General features: G+C 42.4%; 1 protein-coding gene across 1 annotated transcript in view; it reads right to left on the reverse strand.

The window, feature by feature from the left end:
- The window catches only part of E2F7 (E2F transcription factor 7), a 33,229-nt gene extending 19,352 nt beyond the window's left edge, over positions 1-13,877 (reverse strand). Inside the window, exons 1-3 of the mRNA XM_054580300.1 lie at positions 13,785-13,877; positions 6,001-6,276; positions 2,339-2,507 (exon numbers count right to left, since the gene is read on the reverse strand). Of these exons, the coding sequence (XP_054436275.1) occupies positions 2,339-2,507; positions 6,001-6,276; positions 13,785-13,877 (538 nt within the window). The remainder of the gene's footprint in view (positions 1-2,338; positions 2,508-6,000; positions 6,277-13,784) is intronic.
- Between the last annotated feature and the right edge of the window lie 1,395 nt (positions 13,878-15,272).

The following is a 15,272-nucleotide window of genomic DNA, read 5'->3' on the forward strand; positions in this document are numbered from 1 at the left end:
GAGACACCCCAGGGCCAGCCATATGCTGGGCTGTTTTGCTCTTTTGTGTTAGATAGAAGCTGTTACGTCTCCATCTAGTGGCTAGACAACCCAAGAAGGGAAAATTAGGGAAGGTTCTGACCACCCGGAGAGTAAGATGATATTTAATGTGCACGGTAGGTGTTTAGTAGGTGATGCCGGTAAAAGCATGTGCAGCTGCTTGCCTGCATAATCATTCACCTTTTTCTCTCTGGACTGAGTTTAACGGTCCTCTGGCTGGTGCACTGAAAAATCTCATTTCATACGGCTCAAGACGTGCAAGCTACTCTGGGCCTTGCTCTGCCAGGGAAGTTTTCTCTGGCACTCAGCCTTCTTTGCCTTCTATATCAAGGCAATCCTATTAATCCTATTCATGGCATTAGTTATGCCTGCACGGATTTACCGATTTTTACCAGGCTTCCTTTTGTCCCTGATGGGGCTGATCAAGAACATCTCTCAGCCCTATATGATAGTTTCTTAGGCAGGACTATTTTCCATTTACTAAAGTCACTCCCAGTTCTTTAACTTCTTACCTAAAATATCCATGTCAAATCTATTACATGGGACCAGAATCTGAGAAAGTGTGCAGTTCGAATGCCCTGCACATTTGGTTAAAATATGGCCTTATGACTTGCAACCTGGGATGTAGCAGGGAGTTCAGACTCAATCCAAAGAGACAGGCATCAGTCTTCCAAGAAGGGAGCTCATTTTTCAACCTCACATGAAGGGAGATGGTGAGTTCATTGTGCAGGTCTGGGTGAGGTGAGGCCTTAAGAAGCTCTTGTAGAATCTCTGGAGTTCTGTTCCTGGTGCTCAGGACATGGGGATCCGCAGAATGACCTGCAGCCCATGAGCAGGAGCCCACTTTCCGGCACTGGAACACGGCCTTCCGACATCTAACAGCTTGTCTTCTGCACTGACATTCATGCAAGGTCCTGGTTTCAGGAGCCCGGATGATAAGGACACTATGATTTGTTTTAACCTCATCCTCTCTAAGACTGGTTTCTAGGATGCTGTGCCTCAAATGGATCCACACCAAGCCTCTCTCTAGCTGGGTAGCTTTCTCCTTCTTGTCACACTGCCATCAGAGCCACATACTGTGTTCTATTTCTGGGTTGCAAAATGGTCCCCAATCAAAGCACTCTCCTTCCTCTTCCTAATTGCGGAGGTCGAAAGGACAGCTTAGGGAGGCGGGGGCTACATCTAGTAAGAGCTGAGTGAAACTTCCATGTACCAGTATGAGTCACTCATGCCAGGCCCCGAGTTAGGCATGTTACTGACATTATCCCAGTTTTGCTAAGTTTCTGCCAGGTAGTGCTATGATCCCCATGAGAAAAGATTAATTAAGTTTTTAAAGCTTTCATAGCCTGTAAGTTGGAGTGTTGGGCTTCAAACCCACCCCGGTCTGATCCAATGCCCAGACCTTGGTTTATCAAGCACAACCCACTGCCTCCCAGTTATTTCAGTTTTTAGCAAATACAATCTTTTTAGCCATCAGTTTGAATAATTTAGACTGACAATCACCAATTAGCACAGATTTCTCTGGGCTGTGGGAAGAAATAGAACTAATAAACAAACTAAAAATATAACCTATGAAAATTATGTGTACAAAACCTGTTTGGAAAGGCTCATTTTTTAAGGAGACACTCCACACGTTCAAATCTCTGTGATTTCTGCTTATTTAATGATTGTCAACATGTTCGTCCATAAACCAGCTACAGTCCACGTCCACTAGAGGTCTCTATTCAGAAGCTGTTGTACATATTTACAGAACATACACCACTGTGCATTATACACACCCATCCATGTGAGCACAAGTGTTCCTCTTTGTTACATGTATTGGCTGTTTGAGTTATATCCCGATGTGCTTTTTCCAGTTTGGCAGGCTTGCTGTGCATATCACAGCACAGGACTTCAGACACAGTGCTCTTGCTTTATAGTAGAGCTAACACCAGTTCTGAATCCTTAGAAACATTATAAAAAATAAACAGCAGGATATTTCAAAAATTTTTTCAGTCTGTCTGAAATAAGATGAAATTAAAATGTAAGGTATTACTTTGTAAGGTGAGTCTTGTGAAAGTATTTTTGAAGATTAAGAAAACCAAATTTTTGTTTGACCCTCTGGCCCAGAAGGCTCCCTGCAATCCGACGCATCACGACAGCGGCAGATGGAAGCTCTACCAGCTCCTCTGCCCTCACTCTTTCAGAAGGCCCACTCCTTACTTAATAAAAGACGCACCCTGGGGCCTAAAGCCTGCCGGAGGCAGCCAGCTTCCCACTATAGCCGGAGACAGGCCTCCAGGTAACCGATCATACATACCAAGACTGACAGCAACTTCATCTAGGGAGATGGTAGTTTTCTCAGTTGACAAGGGGTAACTTGGATAGCGAGCTAGAAACTTCTGGCACAGGAGTCCTAAACTTTTCTGTTTTCTGCTTGTTCTTCGCTTTTCAAATTTGTCCACAGCACTGTTCCCAACAACATGAAGCTACAGAGGGCAGACAGAAGGGAGGGGAGAGATGTCACAGGTAACATCCTAAAGGACAAACTGCAATGGGCAGTACTGGCAAGTTGGGAGGACATCCCAATCCATCCCATCCCAGATTCTAGTTAAAATAGATTTCCTAAGCTAATTTTCTTAACATTCTACAGACTAGTGCCTTCTCTGTACTGAATTTTTTTCTCCTTTGCAATTTGAGGCCAACTCTATTGATTAAAAGCTTAAACAATGAAGAACGCAGTCATTTATAGACTTATGGATAGTGTGTTTGTTGGACTGTAGATCAGCATCACTAGGAGCTTGTTAGATATGCAGAATCTCAGGCCTCATCCCAGACCTGACCTGTCATAAGATCCTGGGTGATTTCTCTTGACATGGAAGTTGAGGTGCACTGGCCTCCACTGTGTCATTAAACTATTTTTCTGTGTTTACAAGTGACCAAAAATTGATGGAACTGAACAAGAGCACCTAATCTTATTCTTCTTTATTCTTTCCTATTGCAAGTACGCAACACTAGTGTCCTTGTCTCATCAACCCACATTGGAAAAGGGCTGAATTCAATCCCAAGAAAGCAAAAGATTTTTCAATAAATAAACTCAAGGAGGAAAGCAATATGATTATCTCAATAGCTGCAGAAAGAAATAATTTAACATACTTAACATCCATTCATGATTTTCAAAAATGCCCTCAGAAATCTAGGAATGGACAACTTTAATAAAGTGTATCCATAAAAACCCATCTGCAAACATCTGTCTTAAAGAGAAAACCTTGGATGTACTCTCTTAAGATCAGGAAAATAATAAGGATGCTCCTGCTCTACATTGTATTGGAGAGCCTAGCCAGTGCATGAGGACAAGAAAAAGAAACCAAGATGCAAGAATTGGAAAGAAATAAACAAGCAAAATGTTCATTCTGCAGAACACATGATTGTTTACATGAAAAACTCAAGATTCTGACAAATTATTAAAAATAGTAAGAGAATCTAAATCTAGCAAGGTGGCTGAAAAGACAAGACTATTTTAAAGTCAGTGCATTACTATACAATAGAAACAGAAAATGAATTAAAAACATGATTTATATTAGCAAAAAAATAAGATTTTTAGGAACAAATCTAGCAAATATTTATTTGCATAAAATATTAAAACTTAGATTTTAAATAGGCTTAAAACTTAAGAGAAACATGTACTCTTGGATGGGAGATTCAATATCATAAACAGGTTAATTATCAAATTAATCTACATGCAATGCAATTACAATTAAAATCCAATCTAAAGTACATATGGACGAGAAAAGGGCAAAGCATACATAGCTCACATACTCTGAAGGAAAATAATTTGAGGTTCTTGCTTTATCTGATATGAAGGCTTACTACAATATGGTATTGGTCAATTGGCCAATGGAACAGAAAAGAGCCCAGAAACATATGCACACATTAGTGGAACTTTGACATATGACAGAGGTAGCACTGACTCCAGGGAAGAGGAAGAACTGAATAAGTGATACAAGGACAATTGATTATAAGAAGCAACACAAAGGGATAAGACAGGCACCAAACTGAAATGTAACACGCGTAACTGATAAAGGTTTAGTTTCACAAATATACAAAAAAATGCTACAAATCAATAAAAATCGGGAAAGAACAAGAACAGGTCTTTCAAGAAAGAAGAGGGAAAAACATGGTGGCCAGTAAAGACAGGGACAGCTTAACCTCATTAGTAACCAAGAAAAAAACAAATGAATACCACAAAAATGCACAACTGTACACACACTGGATTGGCAGAAACTAATAAATTTGAGAATTTCAAGTGTCAGAGAGGATGTGGATCATTACTGGTGGAAGCCAACAGCACTCAGGAAAACAATTTGGCATTATCTTGTATTTGAACATCCAATAACCTAGTAATTCTGCTATTGGTGTATACCCTAGAACAGTAAGTGGGTCTCAAACTTTTTGTCACAGGATCCCTTTATATTCTTAAAAATTACTGAGGGAATACTTTTGTAAAAAATTGGTTCTTTATTACTTTTTGATAGAGTATCTGGTCATATAAAATATACTTATCATGTATATAATGTCCTTAATACCCACAAATCTACCTTCCAACCAACTCCCAAACCAGAACAATACTATTAATTTACATTTGCCTACCCCACAGAGTAACCTCTCTGTTGAATTTGTATTTATCATTTCCTTGCCATTTTTAAATCACTCTATCACATACATGTATAGTCCTACATAATATAGTGCTTAGGCTTATTTTGTTTGGGTTTTAGTCTTCTGGGATTTGCCTTTTTTTCAATCAACATACTGCAAATTCTCACCTCAAATAACATCATCAGTTCAACATTGTTTGGTTATAATGGTGACAAGATGCTACAGGAACTTAACTCTGATTTACATATATCAGCCTATGGTAAAAAAATTTTTTTTCAACATCATTTTGTTTCAAGTTGCAGAACCTACTGACAATTTTCAGATTTACTGTATATCCTAAGATTCATTCAGGTTCTTGTGTGCAGCACCAGTTCTCTAATTTTCATTGCTGTATGATAATGCATTGCATGAATAAACTGCAATTTATTTATCCGTTTCCTGTTTATAAGGATTAGGGTTGGTTCCCCAATTGTGCTAATTGAAACTATACTGCTATGATATTCTTGTTTATATCTCCTTGGGAACATATACAGGAGTTTCTCAAGGGCAGTGGTTCTCAATGTGTGATCTGATTTGAATGCAGTTACACGAAAGAATCTCTTAGATCTACAACTGCAATAAAGTGTATAAGCAGCTTCAATTCATTCTGGTCTATAAATTTCAAGTTGTAATTTGGGGCATCTTTTTCTCTTCTGTAGTCCCAATGTATTTATTTTAGTAATTTTTACTGATTAAAAAAAATCCACCAAAATGAGGAAAAATGGAAGAGAAATAACATTAAAATCTGTGGGTAACTTTTCTTAGCAAGATTGGGAAATTGTCCGATGGGAGAGTGAAAATTATTGACAACTGATTTACTTTAAAGTATAGGTATGCTGCTTATTCCATAGCTCCAGTTCGCCATAGGACATGTAATTTAAAGATAACTTTGAAGCCCAAAACCCACAAACTCAACATACATGACAATAATAAAATTTCCAAGTCAAAAATACTTAGGCTAATGTTATCCTTATAATTGGAGTAAAATTAAAGCCACGGCAGCATTGGAAAAAAACAACAAGTTCCCTTATTAGGTCAAAATTATTAAATATCATTGCTTAAAACTTATTTTTAAATGTGTAATGGTCAAGGGAATATCGTAAAGAGACGAAAGCATTCATTGCGAGAAATGAAAGAATTGCATTTCAGCTATATAAGAGAAGATACTAAGTTTAATACTGCTTTTGGCTCAATAGTAGCTGAAATATTGAGAATTCTATGATTTTTTTAATAATGAAGTAAAAAATGTAAAGTCTATAAAAGCCCTTGGGAGCAGAGCCTGCTTACCTGCAGAGGGTCTGCAAACACTTCGTCCTTGTTCTCGATGGGCCTGAACAGTCCCTTTCTCTTCTCCCAATCCCTTATATCCGGGCTGGCGGCACTGATGAGCATCTTTAGGTTGGCTGTGGGCGTCCACGGTTCCGTCTGCTGTCTGTCGACAAGCTTTACTGGAGTAATGGGATTTCTTTCTGGAGTGAAGATTTTTTGCTTCGATAAGTCAATTGGTTCACTTTTTATGGGAGTCTTCGGGGCCATTCTTGATCGATCAACGAATACATTTTCCTATTTTAAAAAAGAGACTTTTTAGCAAGAGTAAGAAAGGTCAGCTCTCAGCTAAGAGGACAGTTAGTTTTCACCATGAAAATACAAAAAGACCATATGTTCAGGGCTGGAAAATGTTAGGATAGGACTAATGAAAACAGACAGAAGGATTCATGGGAATCAAGGAGAGGCTCCAATGAGAAACTGATTACAATCTGCTACTCCTTTTACACATATTTTTCATGGCATCTCTGTGAAAGAAGTCAAGAGTGTATCTGTCACTGGTGGATGCTTGTAATAATAGTTGAAGAGAAGGGCAAATGTGAGTCGAGTCCATATGCTCCCAAGTGCCATATTTTTAAAACACTATTTATAAATTTCTACTAACCAGTGAAGAGCAATTATGCTTTTGGAGTTCAGTGTTCACCGATGCTAATACAACAATTAGTAGGACCAACTAATGGGAGTGCATCCAACAAAATGTACATTTCAAGAAAACTTGGAGAGCTGCGTAATGCTATTCCCTCAAAGCAGTTCTTTTCACACCATGCATGGGGAAGGGCCAGGGCTTTTAATTTTCTAACTCCGGCACTCTGATATGTGGTCTTACTTCATAGGACTCGTATGCGAGCCCCACCCCATGTGACTCCCCACTTGAGTTTGCCGATCAAACCGACGGACAGCTTATTCAATAGGAAGAGAACACCAATCACAGGCTTAGATGTCATGCGGGCAATATCAAATTGCTGTACTGTATTCTCAGTGCTTAACTCTCAAGCTCTGTTCTTAATTTTTTGAAGCTTGGTAATAGTTTGTGGAGTAGAACCTACCCTCAGATCACACTTTGAGTAGAATGCCTTAGGTAATTATAAGAAAAGATCAATGATGGGCCCATTATGTCCACTGTAAAACAGGCCTTTATGTAGAGCGCCCACATTTGGAACTACCAAGTAATTAAAACAAAATTCTTTTCCTTAAAACCAGTTGTTGGCATTCAAAAACAGATTCTGCTCTTATAGCAGAATTCACCTCCAGGCAATAGCGTTTTATAGGATTCTGAAGGTGGGTACGGTAATTATTTGTCACCCCTTTCCAGCACAAGTATCATTCTCCAGGGACTGCCTGCTCGGACTGTGGCTGAACAGTGGTTTAAAAAGAACTACTTTCTTATAAATGAGCAACATATGAAGAGGGAGAAGACTGTGAGAAACTGGAGTTTGTGTTAGCATGCCAACTCTCGCTCCTTGGACAGGCAGAAGCTGCCCGCTAGCCATGGTGAGGTTCTGTCTCCAGTAGCAGGAAGGAAGGGGGCGGCGATGGGAGGGACGGTTTCTGGAGCCACAGCAGCAGTAAGCATCCAGCCCGGGGCGCTGCATCTGCCCACATCTCGTTACAATTTCCTGCTGGTATGCAATTCTGATAAAGTCTTCTGCAAGGGAGCCCTCCAGGGAAAAGTACTGAATGTTTACTATGTGCCACACCGTGTTTCATGTACTTTACGTATATTAACTCATCAAATCCTATAACCTTGGCACTATTATTTTTCCAGTCTACAGATGAAGAAACTGAGGCACAGAGAAGGTTAAATAATTTGCTCACTGTGCATATAAGTAATTGGTATGCAAGCAATAGCTGAAAGCAGGAGTTTCTGAAGTTCTGCCTCTAGAAAGAAGCTGGTCCTGGGTGCCGGCTGGGAGGCAGTTATCTTTGTCATAGCTCCAACATACAGGCCCCAGCAGGCCCCGCCGGTATCCACGGAGAGCATTCTGCCGTAGACAGGCAGAGTGGGAAGCAGTTCCACACGCAGGTTCGGGGGCCAGCTACTTAGCAGCGTGGGGACGGGCAAGTTCCTTCTCCTCACCAGGCTTTAATTCTCTCAACTGTAAATAAGTTCATAAAAATACCTACATCAAGGGTTATGAGAATAGTTCCTGGCATCGGGTGAGCATGCAGTAAAACTTAGCTATTACCTTTTCCCGCTTTCCCAGTCTTTATTACCATTCATTCTGACACTCAGAGTGAACATATCGTACTTCCTGGGTGTATGTCTTGTCTCATTAACGAGACCGTGCACTTCTGGAGGTCAGGGAGTAAGTTCCACACGTGTCATTCCTCACAATCTTTGGCACAATACCTTGCCCTGTATAGGTGCTCAGAGAACGCTGCGCTTTGATTATCTAGTTATCCAAAAGAGTATCCCTACAGCAGAGGGTGTGGCCTAAGCTTGCCGAGGCAAAGATTCACCCTTCTCTACGTTTCATGGTACCTGTAGCCACAGGAAAGATGTGCTCCTACTTTTTCCTCACCAGGGAGCAATTCAGATCATTTCCTCGAACACTTTGATATATTTTCACTACAGTTGAAGTATTATACCTTGACTTACGAAGTTATGTCCTGATAAACCAATTATAATTGAAAAATATCATCCTTCATTTAATATACCTAAACTACTGACAATCATAGCTTCGCCTACCCTACCTTATATGTGCTCTGAACACTCACGTTATGGGGATGCATCCCCATCCTAAGATGGGGAGCACCTGTAATTGCCTTCCTCTCCTTCTCACCAGAAGCAGGAGACCCAAACGGGCATTTTGTAGACATGATGGAATGTGAAAACATGAAACACAATATCCAAAAACACTGGCAACAGAGCACGGCCTGTTCACCCTGTGACTGCAGGCCTGACTGGGCGCTGCGGCTCACTGCCCTGCCCAGCACCATGAGAGCATCGTACTGCATATCGCTGGCCTGGGAAAAGAACAAAATTCAAGATTTGAGGTACAATTTCTACCCAATGCGTGTCGCTTTCACACCAGTGAGAAGCGGAGTAATTGTAGTTGAACCATCTTCAGTCAAGATTATCTGTACTCAAAGTAGAAGGGAATTAGGTTAGCTGGTAGGTTGTGATTGTATCACACCTCTACATCAAAAGAAAAAAAAACAAAACAAAACCCTAGCAAATTGTCTCACTAGGTCTCAGGTGGGCAGAAAATCAACTGCTCCCTAACCACGCCCTGCTCCACTTATCTGTTTATCCTGCCATCCTGATGCTGTGTAAGGCAGTGGAAAGGGGGTTGAAGCAAGAATTTGGAAGCCTGGTTTTTGTCTCAGCTCTGTATCTTTTTGATATTGAATACAGACTAAGTTTCCTGATCCATAAAACAAGACGTTCAGACTAAAGCCTCAAGCTCCAAGGCTTTCGAGCAAGGCTGCTCAGCTTCGCGGTGCACACTGAGATGCAGCCAGACCTCTTCAGGAACGAATGATTCATTTCCCTAGCTGCAGCAAGTAATGCCAACCGGAAGTCCTGAACTGGAACGCCTTGGCTGAAGTGGACTGACTCATCTGGGGTCATGCCTCTCCCCAGGAGGTCTGTACCTGCCTGGCTGATAGAGGTAGCTCTGATACTAAAAGCCTGGCCCTTTGCCCAACTCAGGACTATGCTGAGGGGTCATCCCAGAACTCCCCATAGGGGGAACTCAGACTTTCACTGAAACTGTTGCAGATCGGCCTCTTCTTCTGTCTATATGTGCTGCTTTTCTTTCCCCTCCCTTCCCCTCCCTTCCCCAGGCACTGATCCCTAGAACACTACCTATAAATCTCTAGCACACTAAGCTTGTCAGGAAATCTAATCTGCAACACCCTGGAAATCACTTCCTTCCTTAGAGCCTGGAGAAAGTACCCATGACATAGGTTCTCTAGTTTTCATATGTAAATGAAGGGAACACATACTTAGAGATACTGCGAGAATCAGATCAGATCAGATAATGAAGGCGAAAGCAGTCTATAATCGGTGAAGTGCTACATAGAAGTTCATCAACATTATTAATATTACCAGCATTCCGACTATGCTGTCTGCTGCCACAGAAAGGTCTTGGTGGTTAAAAGATCTTGGTTTCATTCTTGCTTCTGTTTCAGATACAGCTTTGATCATGTTAACCTTAAAAAATATACAGCATCGGCCTTGCCAGGGCCTTTGGCAGTATTGTGCTACCTTCTTTTCCGGTTCCATCTTATGGAGATTCCACATTTTGCCCCAAGAGTCCACTTGCCTTTCTTAAACCTGTCCTGCACTTTATCACACCTGAGCTGCTGCTCACACCATCACTTTATCTTTAATGTCTTCGGCTAAACATGGCCTGCTGAAACCCTACCTATTGTTTAAGTCGCATTGCAAAGACTGCCTGTTAGGAAGTTCCCCTAGATATTGACTAAAAACTCTCCTTCCCTTCAGAGTACACTTTCTAGAATGAGTAACCCACACTGAGGGCTTTCCTCTACTCATATCCCAGGGAGCCCTCAAATTATCACAGTGGGTTCTGATCCAATGCTTCTCACTTAGGCCACCCTTCGGGTGCCACATCAATGGCAGAATACCCACCTCACTTGAGCTCATTGTAATGGTGAAGACTACTGACTGTTCTCTGCTCTATAAAACTGCCAGTTGTTCTGAGGCAGCAGGTCTTTCTCCGCAGGTTCTTCTCTATTTCTCTGTTCCCTTGCAGGCTCCTTCACTGGTTCCTCTTTTTCCCCTCTTACAAACCTCAGCGCTCCACTCTTCTCTACCTGCTGTCTCTGGGGTAGTTCACCACTTTCGTGTACATGGTTTTAGAACCAACCTGTATGCTGATAATTCCTATGTTTGTGTCTGGCTAGCACCTTCCATGAATTCCAAAGTCAGGCAACCAGCTGCCTTCTGCACATACTTACTTGCCTATAACATAGGTACAGACATATATTTCAAATTGAACTCCTCTTCTTTCTTAACCACTCCCAAAAGAGATGAATGACCATCAGAAAACTTCCTGTGCTCACTAAGTCTAGGCATTGTCCCCCAATATACCACTTATTTCTACTTCTTTGCTAGTTCCTTTCCTCTCTCCTTGCCTACATCTCCGCCTTCATTCCTTCAAGCCCTAGCTCACATGTTAACTGCAGCTCAATCCTTACTGCTTACCTCTTTGTCCCAAATCATCCATTTTCTACTTTTGTCATGCCTAAATGCACTGTAAACAACTTAGGAGAATTGTTTATAATCTCACAAATGGGCACAGTAAATTTGTATAATCAAGTTGAAAACTCCTTTATATTTTAAAGTAAGTTTCCCCAAGGGTAGTGAAAAGATGCATGTATAATACAGTACTTAGAGGAGTTCTTGACCAGTCAATGAAGATAAATGCTCTACATGCCAACGTGATCCATAGGACACTGTAGCAGGCATCCTTCAGAGGGTTTTAAGAAGGAACAACTCAGCACCATGAGTTTGTGGCCATGTTAAATCTTTTGAACACTTCTTAAATGCGCACACTTTATGTTGTTACTCCTGACTAAAATGTCTCTCTTACTCACTCTTGTTTTCTTTTAGGCTGGACATCCTCAACTCTAATGATAGCTCCTCTGAGGCCTTCCAACTCTCCCCAGACTCCCCATGAATTTATTCCTTGCTCCTCTGCTCTGTGGGGGCCACTTTGTTGCCACTGTTATTATAGCACTTACCAAATCCCTGTAGAATTGGTTTTACATGAATCCCTGAAAGTCTCTCAGGTGGAAACTGAGGGCCGGGCCTGTCTCACATTCATCTTTGGGCTGCCAGTTTGAGCACAGTATGAACAGCATGTGCTGAAGAGTGCATAACAGAAACCCAAAGGGGGTGGTGCTATGTATTAGCTGCAATTTATGGAAGAAAGAAACAGGCTTAACAAGGTGAGGTTTATTAAATCACTGTACCCGTAGTACCTTTGACATAAATATTTGTTGAAAAACCGAATAGGTGTATCTGAGGTGACATAGCTAATACATGGCAGAACAGAAACGCAAACCCAGATCTGACTCCAAATCCCATGTTCACACTATCCCTGGAAATCCTTCACGGCAACAGGAAAAGATGGGCAAAAGCCCCTCCAAGTATCTAGTCAGAAGCACTGGTTTCATCTCTTGCCTTTTCTTTGAGATGAAATAATTCCTGTGTAGACATTCCATTTCAAACTTTTTAACTACTTCCCCACTCTCCTTTGAGTCACTTACGTGTTTTTTTCTTTTTCCCCCTAATCCATGAGAATGTGAAAGCTCAGCTGGACATAGAGCTTACTGATGCTAACTAGAGTAGAAGTGCCCTTGTTGAAGGCACTTGATAAAGTCACTGACCCAGAAGCAAAAAAGTGGACACTGACTTCAGCTTTATATAAATGTACACATATTTTTTCAAGGCTGCCCCATCCAAATAATAAAAGACAAAGTTTTGCTCTGAAACTTCCAAAGCCACAACTCGGCAACTCTGGGCATTTCCACCCTCATACAGCTTAGGTAATATTTTTGAAAAGTCCTCTTTAAAACAATAATGCTTTGGTATACTTGCTTTCCTAATAAAAATAAATCAAATGCTAAGGGGGAAACATACCTACATGGAAAAGCACACAATTTTGTACCTATTTAAAATTAATGGTTGTCAAATAGCCTTCAAAGGGCCATATAACAGGTTCTTTGCAACAAGGCAGTTTCATTGCTGATGCTAAATCTAAAAGTTAGACCAGGCTCAATGCCCCAGGAAGTTGCTAGCTCATATTTATACTCAAAGTTTCTGCATCCAGGTTTATTATATCTATTTGTCTTTGCCTAAAAATGCTTAAATGCTTGCTATTAACAACCTATTACAGCTTTTTGGTAGGGCACTGGTTGGTGAGCATAAGTATGCTGATGTGGGTACGGTGATAGTTTTGATATTGGAATAGCCAATTTACTTAGTGATATTTCTTGAAGACACAACCATGGTCTTAAAAATCACAGGGATGCAAAAAAGGAGCAATGACTCAGTGCAAAACTAGACCAGCAATAGTACTGTCAATATTCAAAGAGTATGTTGCTGGGCTCAGTCACTTATCTCCCTACATGGGTGAATGAAACAGCTCCTAGGAGCTGATATATGGGTATGAAGAACATTTCAGAGCGCTTTTAACAATCTAGCATTAACCCTGACTGGCACAGCTCCATTGGTTGGGCATCATCCCACAAACTGAGCGGTTGCTGGTTCAATTCCTGGTCAGGGCACATGCCTGGATTGTGGGTTTGGTCCTGGGTGGGGACAGATACAAGAGGCAACTGATGGATGTTTCTCTCCCTTTTCCCCTCCCTTCCGCTCTCTCTAAAAATAAATAAATAAAATCTTTGAAATAAATAATCCAGTCTTTATACCAAAGAGTCTATTTTCCTGGGAACTGAGGCTTAATATTCCTACACAGCATTAGTGAATTTCAATTTTGACAACTAGGAATATTACATACTTTTGACTGTGGTGTCCAGCATATCATTGATTCATATAAACTTGTTCCAACACTACATCTAACCTTTTTCCACTGCACAATGACTGAGAAACTCAATAATAATATTTTGGATGCCTCCATTAAAAAAAAGTATATTTCTACAATGTTCATCATAATGATTAGGTTTATAAGACAAATACGGGAGGCATATTGAAACACAATAGAATTACCCACCACCATCCTAAATGTGTTACACCTTAGTGCACCTACCTTTTGTGCATTTTCCCCATCTTCAGTTGTAAAATCTAGTCTGGGCTGCCTGGGGTTGATCAGGTCTTTCAGTGTTAAACAATTTACTTCCATCTGTAATGCACGATTACATTAGAAAATGATGTTACAGTTAGATGCTTTCTCCTCCAACAAAAATATCTGTTTATTACTTGCTCGTGAACATGAACTTCCCCTCCCTAAACTCATCCTGGGAATTTCCAGGAACACAGCCCCTCGCCCTCCACTCTCTAGCATGCACAAAAACGAATAGAAACACCCATTAATTACTGAAAACGGGAAGAAAAAAAATCGACAAAATAGTAATCTTTTATAAAAAGCAACAGAAAATAACCAAGCTCTGGAAGGTGTAGTGTAAAAATTACCAACTCAGGAAGGTGTAGTGTAGGGCAAATCTGTCAGAAAGTACAGGGTCTCCTAGGTCAGTTACTTTTGGCGCAAAGAACTGGGAGGAATTCGGCTTTGAGAAAGTTTGAATCGGGGAGGGGGAAGGAAACCTGATCGCTAGATCAAATTCATCCAGTTCTTAGCGCAGCCCCTTCCCAGGCTCCCAAGTAGACCCCAAAGATAAACTCTCCCAATGAAGCCCCCAAATCGTGAGCAAAGATAGGTTCTCTCTACTGCCCGGTCGGAGGAAGAGCTGGAGCCAGGACACCCCACGCCCGCCGGGTCTGGCGGCAGAAATTCCTCGATTCCCCGCCAGCCGACGAGGGGAGGGGTGGAAGGCTGGCAGCCGGGTGGAAGGGTTCCCTTTTCCCCCCAAGTCCCGCCTGCCCGCCAGCGCAGGAGCCGCGAGCTACTTACTCCCGCTTTGCGAAGGAAGTTTCCTGCCTCTACCTGGACCTCCACCGCTTCACACTCGCGCGTGATCAGTGAGGCGAGGCGATCAGCAGCCGGATGGCGACATCGGGCGGGGACAGCCAGGCACACAGACCCCAGCTCTGAATGCCCTGCGCTGGCGGGGACCCCGCGGAGTCAGGACAGCACCAGCGTCCCGATAAGCCAACTGTGACTGCAGTCTAGGATTGAGGTCCCCGCTAAAACACCTCCTCTGGCGCCTTGAGGCCGAATTTGAGAATCCACCAATCAACGGTGGCCTGTGGTGTGGCCCCGGCCTATCACGCAGCCGCATGGCTGGGGCTCCCCGCCCTCGGAGTCTTGGCGCTCCGAACCGCGCGTTTTGCCCACACCCGCCCAATTGTTGCCGCCTCGGCCCCCTCCCCCTTCCGGGTACCTGGAAACTTCGGGTCCGGGAGCCAATTCCAGCTGAGGACGCGGGCCCGGGCGGCCGCGGGAAGCCAAGGTGGGGGCGGGAGGGGCAGCGCGGGGAGGAGGGTTCTTTTGTTATGCATAAAAGACCCGCTCAGGTCCTCTAAACTTGCCGCGCGGGGAGACCGCGGGCACAGCCGGGGAGGGGTAAAGCAGATGGAGTTTGGGAAGACGATGTACACACTTTGGATGCTGCTGCCG

The sequence above is a fragment of the Pteronotus mesoamericanus genome, unplaced genomic scaffold, assembly GCF_021234165.1.
Source record: "Pteronotus mesoamericanus isolate MK-2021 breed Mesoamerican mustached bat unplaced genomic scaffold, CSHL_Meso_final contig_56, whole genome shotgun sequence".
NCBI lineage: Eukaryota > Metazoa > Chordata > Mammalia > Chiroptera > Mormoopidae > Pteronotus > Pteronotus mesoamericanus.